The following is a 19,945-nucleotide window of genomic DNA, read 5'->3' as shown; positions in this document are numbered from 1 at the left end:
GAAAATTGACCAATCAGATCGCATAAATTTACTTTAATCGCACAGTTCATTGTGAGTTAATGGTTATTTTGGGTCAAAGGTTAAAGGGCGGTGTTATTGTTGCTGCTGGCAAACACAGCAGTACTTTGAAGCTTTAAATTCCACATTAGTTTGATATCTAGGCATCCATATGATCCACGTGATAAGAAGACGATAGCTGACACTCTCCGGAAAGGTCTGATTCAGGTTTTGAAGTTTGCACTGCTCTCTGCTTGTTCCACAAAATGGCGAGTAGAATATTGCAAAAAATCAGAGTAGCTCAACATACAAAATGCTATAGGCAGTCAAGTAAATTCACTCCACAAAGTTTATATGGTAACAATTGCATTAGAATTCAAAATGAACAGGTTCGTGACTTCTCTCATATGTTACCTGCCAATAGCAGATTATCTCAATTACAAGGACAAAGCGGAAGAACTCACATGAACAGTAAGCTTAAAAATAGGTCGCCTTTGCTGGCATGCCAGAAACATAAGACTACGGCAGCTTTCAAAGTACTAGACGGAGATGTAGATACATCATCAGAAACATTCAAAAGTAATCATGAACATTGTAAAGAGCTTGAAGAAAGGGTTGAGCACCTGGTAAAGTACATTGAATTAGGCGGCGGTGAAAAAGGGATGAAGACGCATGTGGAACGCAACAAGAAGGTTTTTGTACGAGATAGGCTACGTATGCTTCTTGATGATTATGAGAATGATTTCTTGGAGATTGGGACTCTAGCAGGAATGGGAATGGAGTATGGAGATGTACCATCAGCTGGTAGTGTAGCAGGTATGTTTGAGTTTCCTGCAATCACAGCATTGTCATTATTTTGTTAATTGTTGAAATTTGGATATGAAAGTTATTTTGATGAGTCAATTGTATCTTTTGAGTAAAGATCGCCTAAGTCCTTTGAACAGTCCAAAATTTAGTGCAATTTTAGCAACATTTTTGATGCAATTGCTTGTCATGATCAGCTGTGTTTACTTCTAAACTTCCAATTGCTTTACAAGGTGTCATGATTTAGGTAGGCCTATGCTAGGTGAATTCAAATTTGCCATCAAACTGCATCATTTTATATATCAACGTGTCATATGGTGGGACCCCAAAATAGTGGGAGGCGTTACATTTTTCTCTCCTCTTTCAGATTTCACTTGTTGGTACAGAGCTATTCTTTGTCCAATTGCATTAAGTTTGGGCTCACTATACAGCTTGATTATTCTACTTTTCAAATATGTTTCACAATTTGAAATTATCATTTATTTAATTTGTGAAAAATATTAAAATGTTAACGAGGATAAACCTGGAGGATAAGCGGTGGAGGATAAGCGGTGGAGGAGTATATGCAATCTCTATGAGAAATATTGTGGAAACATAATATCTTTTTGATTTTTAAATTTTATCATTGCCAAATTCTGTGCTATTCATGTAAATCATATCTCAAATCAAAGCTTGTTCATTCATTATTCATATTCAACTATTAGTTTGATCTATTTCATGTTCACAAGTACTCACTGAGAACCGCAAGTCACAAGACCCACAATTTTTCCCTATTGACTACACACAAATGCCAAGATTTTCAGTCACAACACGCGCTTTTGGCTTAAAAAATTGTTTATCTTGAGAATTATACATCCTAAGATAGGAAAAGTATACATTTTTGGAAAGCATTTTACCCCAGGAATCTAAATATGCAGTTAAGATAAATGTAGGATACACTCTAAAGAAAATATTTTCAAAAATGTAATCACCATTTTGTGCGCAAAGTTACGTACATTTTCACACCCTGTATCACCACTTTGGTCAATCATAACATAGCAAAAGTATACATTTTATTAAAGCTCATAGTGTTGCCTACCACAAAATTAGATTACATTAGAGGTATTCCATATCAGTAGCAAATGCAATAAATTATCAATTTACTAGTAAAATTAATTTTTTTCATGGTATCACCCTATATATTTTCTTACACACCCTGTATACCAACATCAATTTTGCATTGATGGATTCCTTGAAACATAAGCTTTCCGAAAATGTATAGTTTTGTTGGTGTGAGATGTATAGTTTTAGACATGTATTAATTTTAAAAGTGAAAATGAGGACAAATTATCAAAATCAGTGCCTGTAACGCAAATGTGCCCCACCATATGACACATGACCTTGAGTAAACAAAGCCAAAACTGAAAACCTTTTTTTCATAGCACTTTCCGTAGCAAAGTTACATCTTGTCAAAGACTGACTTTCATCAAAAAGATTCAGCTAGCAAAATTCCGCAAAACGGCATTTCGGGGGTGTTTCTAGATCTTAGACTCATGGCGATAGCAGCTTTTTTTTGAACTGCTATTAAAATCCCTAGCTATAATTCCATGTGCGACTTGATTATCACCATAAAAAATCATATATTTGGGTCAAGTGAAGTATAGCTACATATTTATGTAGATTTCCTTCACCGACCTATTCTCGAAAAAAAATTCAAATTTCTATGAAAATATGCATTGTGTTTGGGCCCCGGTCTCGGCGAATTTCGCTGACTAGCAAATGTGTTAACTAAGGTTTGCCTGGGATACCTACATGATTCAGCGAATATGACTAGATTTGGAATGCAACAGTCTCTAGCCACAATTGTAAAGCTCATGTTGTGTAAATTGAAAAACCTGGGTGTGTACATGTAAGTTAAAGATTTGTGATCAACAAAGTAATATAAAACGTGTGTGTGTGTATTCACAAAAAGCCCTTGCCGGCTGTGAGCAAATTCATGGCCAGATTTCACGAGCAATGTTTTATCTCCAGTTAGAGCATCTCAATTTCATTAGTGGTGTTATCGATAGAGATTTTGTGTATCGCCATGTCGGAAGAAAATACTTTCGACAATCGACAGTAAAGAGAGAGCGAGGAGATTGAGATTCGGAAGCTGGCATGGGAGGAAGAGGTGGAGAGAAGGGTGAGACCCAGGGTGAGACAGGGGAACTGGTTAAGAGAGGGGTTGAAAAGAATTACGATCAAATGGAAAAAGAGAGGGGTGGGGTGCTAAGAAGACGGGGGAGAGAGAGAGAGGGTTCCAAGAATGTGAGACGAGAGGTGAGAAAATGGAGTGTGAGGGGAGGGGGGAAAGTATGGTAAATATTTAGCATTTAACCTCATATGTTATTTGATAATGATATGAAACAAATCTTACTTTTCTATAAAACAACTTGGTTTTTTTTTAATACTAAACAAGATCAGACTCAGAGCTGAAACTGTGATGTATACCTTTACCTTTCATCTGTCTGGGTTCTTTTTTAAAAAGCATACTATTGGAATAAATTAAATTTCTATTCACATATCGTCAGGTCACTGGGTACCACGTGAGTGACTTCAAGACACACAGAGGGCACAAATTTGATTGGTTGGGGTGGATCACTAGCGATGATCTCAACAACAACAAAAATTGATACCACTAGGGAATACATGTACAAAAGTGGAGAATATCAAGCAAGATACTTTAGGCCACGCCTTCCTCTGTCAATTGTGTTGATTATTTGGGTTGGTGTTTGTCACTGACGGTGACCAAGTCACTGACAGTCATTGACGTCTGCAGTCGGTACCACAAAAGAATGGCAATCATGTACCACTGACAATGATGTGTGCATTTCTATTCAATGTCTATGTAGCGTAACAAAATTAGAGAGAGTATTGAAATTTTTGTTTACGTTTAAACGGTTAGTGATTTTTCTAAACGGATAGTGCATTCAGTGGCTAGTGATGTGAGACGGTACATCGTTTGTGTATCCAGGCCTTATATTAAGTATGCCTGGACTAGGAGCTAAAATGAGCTCCTGGTCCCAAAGATGGCTCCTGGTCCTATAGTTTATAGTGTAAAATATTGGATACACCAGGAGCCAAAACTGGGCAACCATAGGGTAAAAAAAGCCTGGGTGCCTGGTTAATATAAGCCTTGTGTGTATCGATACTACCTTTGAGTGTTCCAACATGTCGGAAGTCTTTGAATTTTCCGACTATCGATACTTTCGACAGTCGATAACAGACCTAAATTTCATCAATTGTCAACTTCTGTCTGATTGGATCAGGTCATATCACATTTTTCAATTTCTGACCAGTTTCTTGGTTTTTAAAATATTGGCGAGGCAGTGATGGGCAAATATGGAGTTTGCTCACTGATACTTAGTAATTCGCATTTGAGGCTAGCAGTAACTCCAAATTGGTACCGTACTTCAGATTAAATTACACCCATTGAATGTGTGTCATCGGCCCATGGATTCAATTTGTGTACGGTACCGTACTTAAGCACTTAACCCCTCGATTGTTTATTCGGTCATCATCACTAGGTATTGGTAGGATTGAAGGAGTCTGGTGTATGGTTAATGGCAATGATGCTACAGTGAAAGGAGGGACTGTATACCCAATAGGTGTGAAGAAACAACTGAGAGGGCAAGAAATTGCCATATTAAACAGACTACCATGTGTGTATCTTGTAGACAGTGGAGGAGCATTTCTACAGTTACAGGTAAATTTACTATTCAAGTTGAAATCTATAGACCACTTGACATCACTGTTTATCAACAAAGGTGAGGGAGTCATCTGTCGATAATACGATATGGTCGAACGAGCCGCTACACTGTTCAATGGCTTTCCTGTACTATATGAAATGTGGCGGGTGATTTAAAATGCATGTGCCCTTAGCAGACTATGATGCGTGACGCACACTGCAGGGCAAAGAACAATGGAAATTGCCATAATGCGCGCGCATACTGCCGGGCAATGACGTCACATGGCAAGTGGTCTATATACCCCCTATTGAAGGCAGGGTTGCCAAAAGATTTCAGCCCGATTCGCGGGTCAAATAGTCGAATAGTCACCCAATTTTTCTCTTTACCATTGGTTTCTATGGGACAGGAATCTATCGGACGTCGCGGGAGCCAATGTTGAAAAGTCGCCCAAATTTTTTCTTTACCATTGATTTCTATGGGACAGGAAATTGTCAAAAGTCGCGGGAAAAATCTTTAAAAGTCACCCAATTTGGGCTACCAAATCGCGGGTTTGGCAACCCTGATTGAAGGTGTGACCTTAAGCTCATGCAGAGGGGGTGTAGATTTCAAATGGAGTCACACATTCAGGTAATCTCATTTGAAATTCATGCTCCCTGTGGCAGATTAAAGTTATGTCTTTTTTTGTATGGGTCTCAAGTGGACTAGCACATGAGTCATTCCATATCAACTCACCTAATTTTCAGAAAAGGTTGGCTGGTCACAATCTCAGATTTTCTTTAAAATCACTTATATCATGACCTATGGGTCAAATGAACACATTTCAAACGGTAGGTCTCAACTCCTTGTCGTTTCTGAGTTATGGCTCGTTGAATATTTGATGTTTTTTGACGCAATTTGCCCACTTCCCATTGAAATACACACAAAATTGTCCTAAATACCAACCAAAATTTTATTACATGTATGTGGGAAATGAGCCACCATGATCAAACTCTCACATATTCAAAATACTTCTATGATGTTCCTCTGTACCAGAAATCAAAGTGGTGTCAAGCCATCTTCATGGTTAAATGACTGTTTGGAGATCGCATTGAAATACACAGTTATGTTCTAATTCCCAGAATGCAAAGTTCATCAATTTACTGTGTATTTCAATGAGAGATTCAAACACTAATTTAACCATGAAGATGGCTTGACACCACTAAGATTTTTGGTACAGAGGAACATCATGCAGGTATTTTGAATTTGTGTGAGTTTGGTTATGGTGGATTATTTCCCACAAGGTCAAATGGGGCAAGAACGAGGGGTCTTTTGGCTGATGAGTCATCTTTGAGCCCCTGTGAAATTTTTATTAAGCCAATGAGTGGTCTACCCTGCTATAGGGGGTCACACCTGAACCTATATTGCCTACTAAAGGCAAAATAGATGATGTCTGACATCTAGGATGAAGAGGAGGGGGGGGGGGGTCAAAAACAGGCATTTGTCGTGTGCGTCAGCATGAACATGCATTTTAGTTGTCTATATCAGCAAATGGGGGTGAGATACATTATTTATGAGTCCAGAATCTGGTTATTTAGGTCAAAGACACCCTAGATTCCAATTTTTAGCCCTGTAGCTTACCCCTAAAGGAAGATATGGATGTCTAAACTCAGAAGAAAATTAATGTCGCGACACACATACCCAAAAAGGGGGGTCTGACCCAATTTTCAATAGGCCGGTTCTCGGAAACGACAAGGAGTAGAGACCTACCGTTTGAAATGTGTTCATTTGGCACATACATGTAGGGCTATGATATAAGTGATTTTAAACAAAATCTGAGAGGGTGACCAGCCAACCCATTAGGTGATTTGAGATGGACTGACCCACATGTATTTGGTAAAATAGGCCTATTTGTGAGCCTCATTCATCATTCAAGATTTTTATAAATCAGAATGTCGACAATTCTTTATGTTAAGATAAAATTGGTATTAAAATAAAAAGTGGTCTTTGTGCAAAAACAAAATATAAACCCTAATATATTGCAGGAAAGCCCTTACTCTGATCTATCAGAAAATGATATAAAATAAGATGCAGGGGTAACACAGAAATGTTAGTGACATTATACCACTGGACCACTGTAAGTTGATGTTTTGTCTCATTCACATAAATGTAGCATTAGAACCTTACATCTGACAGTGTTTCTGAGTGTCTTGTTGGATTCCTTGTTCAATTTCCTTTCAGAAAATGTATACTTTTATCAGTGTTCGAAATAAGCACTTATCCTCTTGTCCTCTTGTCCAAAAATCACTGGGGACAACCATATTGAGCTATGTACTTATCCCCTGGACAATCACTATATTTTACCTCCAAAAGTATGACACATTTTGGGGACAACCAAAATGTATTGAGGACAAGCAAAATTCATACTTTAGTTATCCTCGGGATAACCTCCATATTTTCCTTATTTCGGACACTGACTTTTATCATGCTGGGGGGTATGGTTTGAAAAATATGGGCATTTGAAGGTGAAGGAGTGTCATGAATTTCAAAAATCAGTGTGTGACGAAAAGTCGGCGAGGTTAAAACACATGGCCATGTACATGTATGAGCAGACCAACCCAGAATATGATATTTTTTGTGGATGTAAAACCACTCATTTCTTTGCAAAACTTATGAACAAAAATATGAACAAAGTGAGTCTAAAAAGGGAACCTTTTTTTATTTTACAGAGTTACCAGTTTTTAAGGTCATTAATAAATTGGGGAAAAACATTATTTTGTGAAAGGTCTGCCTGCCCATAGAATAGCGTTTTTGTTGCCTAATAATGAACATTCATGATTCAAATCTTTATTTAAAAAAAAATTTAACCAAACACAATTGCAAATGACATGATCTTTTACAAGTATTATTTCTGGTTTATACTTTACAATTCATATTGTGTCCTGTATGTATATTGTTGGTTTATCTTACAGTTGTGACACCAGGTTGACAACCTCATCCTTGCTTTTCATATTTTTCTCATAACCCCTACATGTATACATGTTCTGTTTAATCAGGGACATTTAATGCAAGTAAGTTTTTGTTTTTTGTTATTTTCAGTCTGAGATTTTCCCAGACAAGGAGCATGGAGGGAGGGCATTTTATAATGAAGCCATCATGTCATCAATGAAAATACCTCAGGTAAGATTGGGCACATTCTAATCAGGACAATCATATTTGAGCTATTCCATGTCAAATCCATACTCCCCCTGTTGAAGAATTTAGAAATATCTTCCACAGGGGGAGTATGCATTTCAAATGGAATTTGCACATTAGCTAACTCTATGTGTCACTCACCTTCCCTCTGTGGAAGATTCAGGTTGAATCTAAGTTATCAGAGGGTGTATGAAATTCAAATGGAGCTGCCTATTCTTTCCATTTGAAATTCAATTAAAGGCAAGCATTGCAACATGTAAAATCTGTGTTGAATTAAAATCAAATAAATTCAGGGGTTTTTCTTTAAAAATATTGCTGCGTTGTTAATATTGAACAAAATTGGGTGAATGGGTATCAAAATGTGTGTGTACACAAAACCACTTTTCTATGTTAAAATATTGAGAATATGATCAATATTTCTGAAGCTTTCTGAAGTCTTTAGCTGATACTGTGGGGGGGGGCCTACATGTATGTCCCAGCTGTGGCAGATGAGACTTCTCATACCAAACTCAATCTTTGTGTACCATTATAGGTGGCCATAGTATGTGGTTCATGTACTGCAGGGGGTGCATATGTCCCAGCTATGGCTGATGAGACTGTTATTGTTCATAGAATAGGGACAATCTTCCTTGGTGGACCACCGCTAGTGTTTGCTGCTACTGGAGAGAAGATAACCTCAGAGGAGCTAGGGGGCGCTACATTACATTGCAAGTAAGTAATCAGGGTTGGCCAATATGTTATAACTTGTGTTCTAGTTCTACTAGATTTATGGGTAGACAACTTGCATTGTATCGCGCCCATCTGTCCTCTTGAACGTAGACGGTTGAATACAGACATCAGAACCGGGGATGGTCCCCCTTCTCTTTTCTAATAGCTCTGACACTTTAACGTGCACAGGGATGAATCCTCCTGAACACAGGACCATCGGCTTTACGTGACTTCCGAATCACGGACGTCGCACATGCCACATACACTACTTATATCTGCACATGCTAAGCAGTGTATGAGGGGCGAGTAGAAATTCTACAATTAAATCAATTCTGTGATGAAACTGGACTTAATTGAAGGATTCCTGGCCATATAGGAACTTTTTGGGAGGGATGTGATGTTGCCATTGGTTTTACACATCATTACAAAATTTTGTCAAATATATGATATGTTAGGTAAGCTGACAATATTATTTATAAGGTTTCCTGCAGTAGAACGGACGCGCCGCATCTATTGTTTTTTATACCGCAGGCCGCCGACACAATTAGTTGTTATCAGCTAATCTGTTTTATCACCGAAAAGTGTGAGACTGATCAATAAACACCATCGCATCAACTCAATACGAAGCCTACCGCGGTAAGCTTCCAGCACCGATCTATTTACATAGGCCTATCTAAAGTCACTGATTTGAAACTCTTATCTTAAATCATGTTTATATTGTTAATTAACATATAACTGGTAGGGGAAATGGCCTGACGGGGTTGAAGCTTTTGGATTATAGCTTTTTAAAAGCCGATTGGGAGCCATTCTGGGATACTGATTTCTTTATTAAAAAATGACCCTGAAAATAGGACTCATTTTAAAATCGCTGGTAAATTGGTAAAAATGGTTTTTAAAACCATTGACCCTGGGTATAACCTAGAAAGGTTTTCGATTTCAACACACCAATAAATGAGCCTAATAGTATTCATAATTATAACATTCCTCATGGTAATATGTTACATGGGTTATAGAACTGTTTTTATACCGCGAAAACTTCAGATAACTGTCCTGAAAACATCAGTCGCTCGTCAGCATGCAATACACGGCATGACGGCAATCCCTTTTCCGCATTAAAAAATCTGCACAATCGCCTCGTGTTTTCATACACCCATTACACGCATGCGAAGGGCAATCTTTCCCAGTTTCATGGTATTTGTAGAAAGGATCGAGGGTGCAATCATTCCCTGCATATTTTTTTCTACGATATCAGAATCAGAAGTTATGCTGAAAAGTATAGTCCATATTTATAATAAATCTTCCCAAGAGAGAACAAATCTGATTTTTATATAATTTTATATGATCTTAAACTCTTTAAAATGTACTTATTAATAATCTTAATTAGTATAATATTTGAAAAACGCTTCGCACAGAGTCGGGGTTTCCCCCTTTACATGATAAATGAAAACATTGGGCGATATAAAACATGCTTCAAAGTCTTACTTTTTTAATCGAGTCGTATCAATGTCATGTATATGATCAACCAAGCTTCATTAATAAAAATAATGATAGTCCTGAAAACGTTTGTGACAATGTAGGCCTACAGTATTTCCTTGTTTCCGGTATTTTTTCGACAAATTCAAATTATCCATTTCGTAGGTTGTCATGATCTGATCGCCGATACACCTCCTGATTGAATCGCCGCCCCAATTAAATTGTTTGAGCATTCAATGGTATAATGAGCTAATCTGTTAATTCTGTTTACCACTGAAGTGTGTGAATTGTTCTCGATTGACCGAACGGGACCGTGTTTACAACTCTATCCTAATTGCGAGATTAAATCAATGACATGGGATTTGGCAGTTCACACATTGCATTCGCAGCCGTGTTTACAACTCTATCCTAATTGCCAGATTAAATCAATTACATGGGATTTGCCAGTTCACACATCGGATTTGGCAGCCACAAGTCAATAATAATTATTATAATAATCTGCATTGCATTTGCCACCTCGATTTTCGTTTTGCCGGCCAGTTCAAATCAAAAACATTTAGCCTACAATCTGCAGTATTTTGGCCAATTCGATTTTCTTTCAATGACATTATTATATTTGGCAATAATCGATCACCGTAATTTTGAAAACCTTAATTTATAAAAATCAAGAAACATTTGTCACATTTTTCATCTTTTTGCATTCTAATTGACCACAAATACGTTATTATACAACAAAATTTACCGTTTAAAAAAAAAATTAGAAAGACTGTAGGCCTACTTTCAATATTATTTCCCGTGACAAAATTGCTGCTCAGTGTGTTTGATAACTCGACCTTCGTCAGTTCTCACCTTTATAGCTGTAAGCCGGGGGCACTCGACTTTGAAGTGACGGATCTGCGGACAGCAGTTCAAACTATAGGGGTCTTTCGCTGAGAGCCTAGACACCAAAAAAGGTCCCCAAAAAAGAATCTTTCCGTGAGACTGAGGAAATTCAGACCAAAAAAGGGGGTCATTAAGTGAGACTGGGAACAATTTTTGGTCAAGATATAAAAGTTGATACAAAAAATTTGAAGAAAAATAATGAAAAAATGGGGTCATCCAGTGAGAGATTATCAGAAATTTTCCCAAAATTTTTGAAAAAGGGGGTCTTTTGGTGTAAGGAAAACAAAAAAGGGGGTCATTGGGTGAGAAGGAGTTCAGTAAAACAAGAAAGGGGGTCATTGGGTTAGAGGTAGTTGAAAATGCGCAAAAAACCCGCACATCCCCACACCCATGTTTGGTGAGTGTCAGTGGCGTGCCGTGGCCGCTCCGTCCCGGGGGTATTTTGCCACCCTTGCAGCAAAAGCCCGAAATAGTTGACCCAATTTTTTCCAGCCAGGACGACTCTCGAAAATCTAAAAAGTGTTGGAGGGGGGGGGGGGTAGAGGCTAGGCTAATTTTTTGTCAACAAATTTTTGGTTTTGTAAAGTATTTGAGGTGTTACATCGCCCGCAATATCGGCACCGCCACGCCTATAGCTGTTAGTGCACTAAAATGGTAACGTTATAATGTTCCAACAATTTTCCGTCATTTTTCATTAATAATTATTCTACCCGCCTCCTTCAATTTTAAATTTGTTATTATATACTAAAAATGCTGAAATAATACTAATAATAATTATCAGGAATGGTTTCTGTCCATTTTGTGCTGAACAAGGTAAAGTGAAAGAAACCCTACTGGTGATTTTGGCCGTTAATACACCTCTTCATCTTCTGTCGCCTTCTATTTTGCCACCGCTTGCCTTTAGCCTGGGGGGCCTCGCCCCCCAAATTCGGGAGATGCATGCACGTGCCGATATCTGTAAATAATGATTAATTATCAGATCTTTATCATTTATATAAGGCCCATAAAAATTGAAATTATTATTGAGAAAGTAAATAGATGCAAAATAAATTGGAATTGGAGAGGAAAAGCAAGCATTTTTTGGCAGGCCGGTGGGATTGATTTTTGGCAGGCAGTTTGGAAATCCCCACTCGGGCTCATAATTATTATTGTTCAGCCCATAGATAAGGGGCTATCATTTTCTTCGGGGGCGGGGGGGGGTGGGCCAACTTTTCCAAAAGTTGGCGCCAATAAAATTAAGTCCCCCCTATTTCGACAAAATGACCCCGCCCACCAGCACCGATAGGCCGACACCTTACCCCAATAACCATGTTAACAGGTTAAAATTGTATTGAAACCAGTCTTTTTGTGACTCCCTCCATTAATTTTGGTAATCTTTCCAAAAAATGATGACCCCCCCCATATATTTGTGACAACACCTCCACCCCCCACCCCCCCACCTTCCGAACAAAATGACAACCCCATTATTGGCCAGGAACATTGGCGGAAACTATAATTATGAAACAACGTGGCTGCCTATGACCCCGTAATTATTTATTTATAAGCCTGACACCCAACCCCGGGACCCCAAACCCGCACTCCAATAAGCTGGTCAATTGAATCGAGTACCCCGGGAACGCGTAACATGTAGACAACAGCCCATTCATAAAATTATAATAAGGTGAACTTGTTTCCAGCTAGCACTGTGATTGGTTGTACGTACATGTACGTATACCAGACATTGACCACAAACACCGTCTCCCGTGTTACCATGGTTACAACTAGATGTCTTGGTATACTAGTCTCGGGTAAAGGGTATGTTGGCAACATTCCAGAAATAATATATATCAACTGTTGCCATGGTAGGCTACTAAATTATTGGCCAAGATGGCAAGGAAGTAAATAGCCCTCTACATTTTCTCGCGTTCTCGAGTCATGTTTTCAAATTTTCAACATGTTTTTCCGATGATCATGTAAAGTTGTTTTATGAAGCACCTGGAAGTGAAACTTCTCCAAAATATTAATCGGACCAAGGGCCAGGTCTGGGCAAGCAGATATCTCGGACCAGGCTAGTGCAAAAGTCTTGCTGCGGTGTACCGCGACTGGTGCCACTACTAGTAGTGACCATTGATTTTATCGGAAAACTCAAGAGGTGCTAATTGCTACCTACTTGTGGTTGAAGATCGCGTACCCCCCCTGATATAAGAGGAATGACGGTGATCCCGGTTATATAGGCCTATAAGGAAATAACATCCTGTTTGTTTCTTTTTTTGTGTGAAACTTTGAAGAAGTGTAGATTGTATCTGTATATGCCTTACCCGTAAAAAAGATCGATGTGCAGCGGTATTAGTATTATAAATACAATCGGTAAATCAAAGTATCAAACCCAATTTTCGGACATATCTTATAAACTCCCAAATATGCCAAAACAGAGCTCAAACACGAATTTAATGCATCGCACACAGTACCATGCTAACACAATACTAGTGCCGACCGTAAAGCAAAAATCACTAGCTACCGATACCATCAACAATAGCTGGTTAATACTGTAACAGTAAACAGTTATATTCGTCCATTATCACACATTCACACACACTACCTAGAATCTGTTTATAGTTATATTGACCCATGATTTAAACCAGCGTAAACAATGAACATTGTTTATTCAATGTAGTGCGGAAGTCCGTCAGTACTGCGGTGTGTACCGCGACTGGTGCCACTACTATTAGTGACCATTGATTTTATCGGAAAACTCAAGAGGTGCTAATTGCTACTTACAGAAGTGTGAAAAATGGGATGAGGTATCGCCCCATTTGCGGGATCCCGCTAAAAACTGCAGTGCGACTGGGTAGGCTTTATAAATAATATTGTCAGCTTACCTTATGAAGCAATACCATTCTAAATCTGTTGGGAGTTTGAGAGTGAACCCTACTGTAGGGACTGTTTTTGAATATTTCATACTTGACTATAGCTATTAGATAGCCAGCCAGTCCATGCTGTCGAAATGGCCTTGTTGTCTGTAATTAGAGCAAAGAAAACATAAATACAATTGTTATGTAAGTTTTAATAAGTAAATTTATTTAACTTATGAACTCATTGAACTGAGTATAATTTGCAATGAAAAAAAAAAACTTTAAACAATTTCAAATTTAGCAGCAAACCAATGGGTTATAAACACAATACTGAATAAGATGGTGTTGAAAACTATGTTGCTGCACAAAGAGTAACTTTCAGGTAATGTGTGGAAGATTACATGTCTTCCATAGGAGGTGTATGGATTTCAACTGGAATAGCCCAATTTGTGTTTCCTTTTATTTAGCCCAGGTGCTGCTATACTTTGAATCACCTCAATTTACTTTAAACTTGCTCCTCTATACCCAGGTGTATTATATAGGTTGCCAGTAAAATTATTATGCAAAGGACCAGTGAACCCTACACAGCAACAATTTGAATCAGACCCAATTACTATTGAAGAGTACTGTCCATAGGATACATGAAAAGTGTGTCACCCCAATTTGCTTTTTAACCTTTTATCTTTTCAACACACAGGGTGAGTGGTGTCACCGATCACTTTGCAGACACAGAGGAAGATGCATATGAGACAGGCAGGAATATCATCACAAGTCTTAATCTAAGTCTACCATCTGAGCCAGATGTTTATGATGAACCGCTATACAATGTTACAGAACTTACTGGTCTTGCTCCCAGACCTGGAGTGGAATCTGAATGTGTCAGAAAGGTAATATGTTCTACCATAACATTGTTAGCAGTGGCATACTTAATCCAGATGGACTTCTTGACATGTGTTACTTAGAGAATAAACGATAGGAATTTTTATTTTTACTATCCTCTACCTATGATAGATAACAGACAGGTCCAATATTTTTATCGTAGAGGATATACCGGCTGCGCCTGCATCCACTTCTCAAACTATTGGACCTGCCTGTCGTCTATCACACGGTAGAAGATAGTAAAAACAAAAATATCAATTCCTATCATTTATTCTCATTCTTAGTCAGTTAAATATTATTTTAATAACTGTAAACTATTTTTTTAAGCAAAAACTAAGTTACCGTCATAAAAACTCCCCTTTTTAAAAAATGAACGAAACTTGTTTACAACTTCACGTATTCTGTTGCGTGTACTGCTAGCGTGTGCGAGTATTCCACAATAATCTATGCATACAACACAAAACATATGCGCACCTCTACAAGTGTGTTACGCGTTATCAACACTCATGATGACGTGGTATCTTCTACGGCCTGATAGACGGCACCCGAAATCATACAATTGTCCAATCAAATTATGTGTCTACGAACTAGACCACTCCCACTGACTAAGAATATCTATTAAAGTCACATGTATAATCCCTTCCTAACTGACAATGGGCTATATTCCAGTTGAAATCCATACATTCGCTATGGAAGACATGACCTTAATCTGACAGGGAGTGTGAATTTCAAATAGTGTTACCTGTAAGGGTGACTTCACTTGAAATCTTGGGAGATTAAGGCCATATCTTCCATAGAGTGTGTATGGATTTCAAGTGGAATAGCACAAGTTCACACCTTCTGTGGTTGTGATTCATCCAACCAGAAGAAAAGATGCTCAATCAATATTCTATTCATCCAAGCAAATCAAAACCATCAATCTAATGAGTGAATTTGTTTCAAGAATCTTCATAATTACATGTATGTATGTGTAAACCTGGTGAATCTATTCAGTGATATCAAGAGCAGATTGTAATACATGTGGTATCATTTTGATTAGATCATAGCTCGCTTAGTGGATGGCAGCAGGTTCCAGGAATTCAAGACTATGTATGGACCAACTCTTGTGACTGGGTTTGCTCACATACAAGGGTAAGTGGTAATTGGGAATATGCAAGTAGAAAAGAAGTATCTGTAGTAATAACATTATTCATAACCTCCTCATGATGCGTATGAAACAGAAAGAATCATGTGAATTAGACATCTTTAGCTTGTTTCGTTGTTGAAAGGGATGAAATCATGTTTAGAGATTCAATCCGGCACGTCTGCATGGTTAACTTCACAAAGTAAACCACTCAGACGAAGCGGACGCATCGTTGTTAATTGGTGATGAACAACGGTGAAACATCATTAAATCCCGAAATCTCGCACTAAATGACCTGTGTTGACGTATTGTTTTTCGCAACATGTATGAAATGCGAATTAAACCAGTGAACGGAAGATACATTTTCAATGTTATTTTCTTGAAACAAATTTGTAAAATTTCATTACTTAATGACAATAATAACTTTGCACCACTGTTTTATGCTTATTGCGTGAAATTGTTGAGGTTTGTATTGGGCTGTTTGCATACAGCTAAACACAATCTGTTGGTCGTGCCCATATAGAACATGTTTTTTATTGTAGCCTTATTCAATATGTTTCCATCTGTATTCTTTCACTTTTCCTTAACAGATACCTTGTTGGGATAGTAGCAAACAAGGGACACCTGTCTCAAGATGCTGCCACTAAGGGGGCACATTTTGTGGAAATCTGCTGCCATCGTAACATTCCTATTATATTCTTACAAAATACAACAGCTGATGAGAGTTTGATGGAGATGACATTGGATGACGAGTCTGGAGAAACGATGGGTAAGATGGGTCTATTCCAATTGTAATTTAGACTCCCCCTGTGGAAGATTTAGCTGAAGTCTTCCACAGAGGGAGTATGAATTTCAGTATGGTTGGATAATTTCCATTTCAAATGCTCACTCCAGTTGTGCAAGATATAGGTAAAGCCATATACTGGGGGAAGTATGAGTTTCAAAATAATGAACTCAAGCTAATTCCATTTGAAAAACATACTCCCTCTGTGGAAGACTTTTCTTAAATCTTACACAGGGGTATATGTATTGTATATAGCAGATATCAAATATGAAATAGCACTTAGCATAGATTATCAACACGTGGATAAAACACTGCATCTTATAAGTTATAAATTAATGCTTTAAAATGTAAAATTCACGTAGAAGTCTAATTTTACATACAGAGTCCATGTTTGTCTGGCTCACAAATGGTTCAGCATTTGACCTCAGGATTTAATACATGACTGATCAAGTGTAGATCTTATCCTTTTATTCACAAAGGAATCTGGCCCAAGTCACTTAGAGATAAGGGTCTATTGGGCTATTCCAATTGAAATTTACACTCTCCCTGTGGATGAATTAGCTGAAGTCTTCCACAGAGGGAGTGTGGATTTCAGTATGGTTGGATAATTTCCATTTCAAATGCTCACTGACCCTTGACCTTTTACCTTTTTTATTTCATACATATTATTTTCTGAGAGCTTGTGCCAAGATGATAGCTTCCATAGCGTATGTACAAGTGCCAAAACTGACTGTCATCACTGTAGGTAGTTTTCTACTCTCTACCCTTTCACCCCTGACCCTTAACATTTAAACTGTATAATTTCTTACAGGTAATGTTCTCAGAGCTCGTGCCAAGATGATGGCTACCATAGCATGTGCACAAGTGCCAAAACTGACCATCATCACAGGAGGAAGTTTTGGGGCTAATAACTTTGCCATGTGTGGAAGGTCACAAGATCCCAAATTCCTTTTTACATGGCCAGGAGCTCAAATAGGAATACTGAAACCTGAGGAAGCTGTTAGACAGGCTGTGCAGGTAATTGATTTATTGTGCTATTTTAGTTGAAATGGGAGGCATGACCTTAATCTCCCACAAGGGGGGGGGGGAGGGCTGGGGGTGGGTGTAGATTTTAAATGTAGCCGGTGGGGGCAGGGCGTGGAGGAAGCCCCCCTTATTATGGACAGTCGGTACATGTTAGGCCATTGGTACACAACAGCCCAGGTAAAAAGTTAATTTTTGGTAGATTCTAACCTAAAACAGCCAAAACATGTAGAAGTTAGCTAATATTTGTGTTTTTGGATCCTAAACTTCTCTATCCTCTCTTGAAGGCAAAGTTTCCTGAGTCAGTGGAAGCTACGGAAGAAGAGAAAAAGAACTATGAAATGAAAATATCTGAAAAGATTCACCAGAAAGCGTCATCATTCCATGCAAGCAGCAGAATGTGGAGTGATGGAATAATCCTACCTCAACACACAAGAAAGGTAGGTTTGCCACCAGCACGGACACACACAATATTGTTCACCTTCCACCGTGGACATTCCTACAACTGAGGACTGTCCACGGTTTTAAACTGCAAGAGCGATACTTGCTCAAAACTGCAGAACATATGTGTAAAAAATACGGTCATCAGTTGATGGGTAACATTCTGTTTCGTATCATACACAAAAATAACATGCCATTTTAGTCCACGGTTAGGCGATGAAAACAACATACATATGTCCGTAGTTGGATAGCCATACACAATATCTGCGGTTGGCGGTGAACAGACACAGTTGTGGGTGGGAGGTGTGTGTATGTGGAGGGTGTGCATATGTTTAGTATAGGATCATCTCAAGGCCTCATCATTCAAACAGTAGAATATGGAGTGGTGGAATTATTCTACCTCAACACACAAGAAAGGAAGGTGTGTGGGGGTGGGGTGCATGTATGTGGGGGTGTATGCACATGTTTAGTATAGAATCATCTCAAGGCCTCATCATTCCATGCAAGCAGCAGGATATGGAATATTGGAATTATCCTACCTCAACACATAAGAAAAGTATTTGTGTGTGTGTGTTGTGGGAGGGGTGTACATGTATGTGCATGTATAGTAGTAGCTCATCTCAAAGCTCATCATTCCATCACATATTATCAGTTAGTGCCTTTGAATTATGAGCCAATTACAATATATAGTAGCAGTGGCATCAACATGTAGTTTGAGTCCTCTGATGGGGTACAAGGACTAATTGGGAGGAGCACAAGGTCTGATTGAGGGAAATCTGGATGTTTTTAAGTTAGTATTCCAATAGAAATTTTTTTATTGTTCATTGAAATTGATTCTGATGCTATGCCACTAGATAGTAGTAGGATTATCATTAGCTTCAAGACTTACTCTTATGTATTTCTGTATAATTTTATCACAGGTTCTAGGACAGTGCCTTAGTATTGTAACTCAACATCAGATCCAACAGCCTACCAGCTATGGTGTTATACGAATGTGAGCATGAGACTGGACAGAAAATAGGAGCTATTCTAGTTAAAATTCATACATCCTCTAAGGAAGACATATCCTTAATCTTCCACATAGGGAGTGTGAATTTCAAATGAAGTTACTTGAATGACTGACTCCATTTAAAATCTACACCCCTTTGTTGCAGATTAAGTCATATTTTCCTGAGGGGTGTATGGATTTCAACTGGAATAATAGAAGAACATGGTTACAGTATCATAACGAAACATGAGAGCCAATTCAACAACCACAGCCTACCAGATGGTGTCTTTCAATAATGAGCATGGACATGCAATCAATACCAGAACATATAGTGTTTCATATCTTAACTCAACATCTGCAGCCTACCTGGTATGGTGTTATATACTAATGTAAACCTGGACACTGGACTCGCTTGAAATATGCTATCACTTATCAGTATTATGATAACAATGTCAATATTGTATAAACTCATGGTGGCATATGAAGGTGAGCATGAATGGTATGGGGTAGGCCTAAATGTGAGACTGGAAGGTTGAACATGTAGTAAAATGGAGACGCACCTATGTTCACAGCCCGGAGCTGTCAAAGCAATTGGGTTAGACTTGTCCATATAATGTTGTTGTGTGGGGGATCGCTACACCTCCTCCACAGTGAGTCTTGTACCTTCACAGCATTGAGTGGGTGAGTGGGTAAATTCCCTGGCAGGGAAAACTACTTTTCTCTTCATCTTCCACCTGTACTTTTTTCCTTCCACTTTGGCAAAAAGCAGAGATGGAGTTGGGGTTAATAGATATCTGTAGAGGCCTAACTTTAGTTCAACTCTGAAGTGGTCGCATGTCATAAGTTGGGTACAATTTCCATTACATGGTCAAAAATTACAAAAAATGTATTTTTTGATATGTTGTATATATTGACAACCTCTAACAATTACCACCACTTTTAACCTTAGCACATGTTTAATTTTTGAGATAATGCTTAATTACTAATTAATTAATACACAGGCGTCTATGTAAATCTCAATTTTCAAATGCATTTTTCTCAAATCGGACCTCAATTACAAAAATGACTGTAAATTTGTTATTTTATGCAAGAATGTCATCAGATTTGGAGGATATGTTCTCAATACATTAATGC

General features: G+C 38.3%; 1 protein-coding gene across 1 annotated transcript; it reads left to right on the top strand.

Moving 5' to 3' along the window:
- The first annotated feature begins 14 nt into the window (after nucleotides 1-14).
- LOC140145583 (methylcrotonoyl-CoA carboxylase beta chain, mitochondrial-like) lies at nucleotides 15-19,633 on the top strand. The gene is made up of 10 exons (XM_072167283.1): nucleotides 15-813; nucleotides 4,347-4,525; nucleotides 7,584-7,664; nucleotides 8,212-8,390; nucleotides 14,271-14,460; nucleotides 15,492-15,583; nucleotides 16,166-16,344; nucleotides 17,171-17,376; nucleotides 17,670-17,822; nucleotides 18,744-19,633. The coding sequence occupies exons 1-10, from the start codon at nucleotides 264-266 to the stop codon at nucleotides 18,819-18,821; spliced, it is 1,887 nt and encodes a 628-aa protein (XP_072023384.1). The 5' UTR covers nucleotides 15-263; the 3' UTR covers nucleotides 18,822-19,633.
- The last annotated feature ends 312 nt before the right edge of the window (nucleotides 19,634-19,945 follow it).

Source organism: Amphiura filiformis, chromosome 2 (assembly GCF_039555335.1).
Source record: "Amphiura filiformis chromosome 2, Afil_fr2py, whole genome shotgun sequence".
Classification (NCBI taxonomy): Eukaryota; Metazoa; Echinodermata; class Ophiuroidea; order Amphilepidida; family Amphiuridae; genus Amphiura; species Amphiura filiformis.
This window is presented reverse-complemented; position numbering and strand designations above follow the sequence as displayed.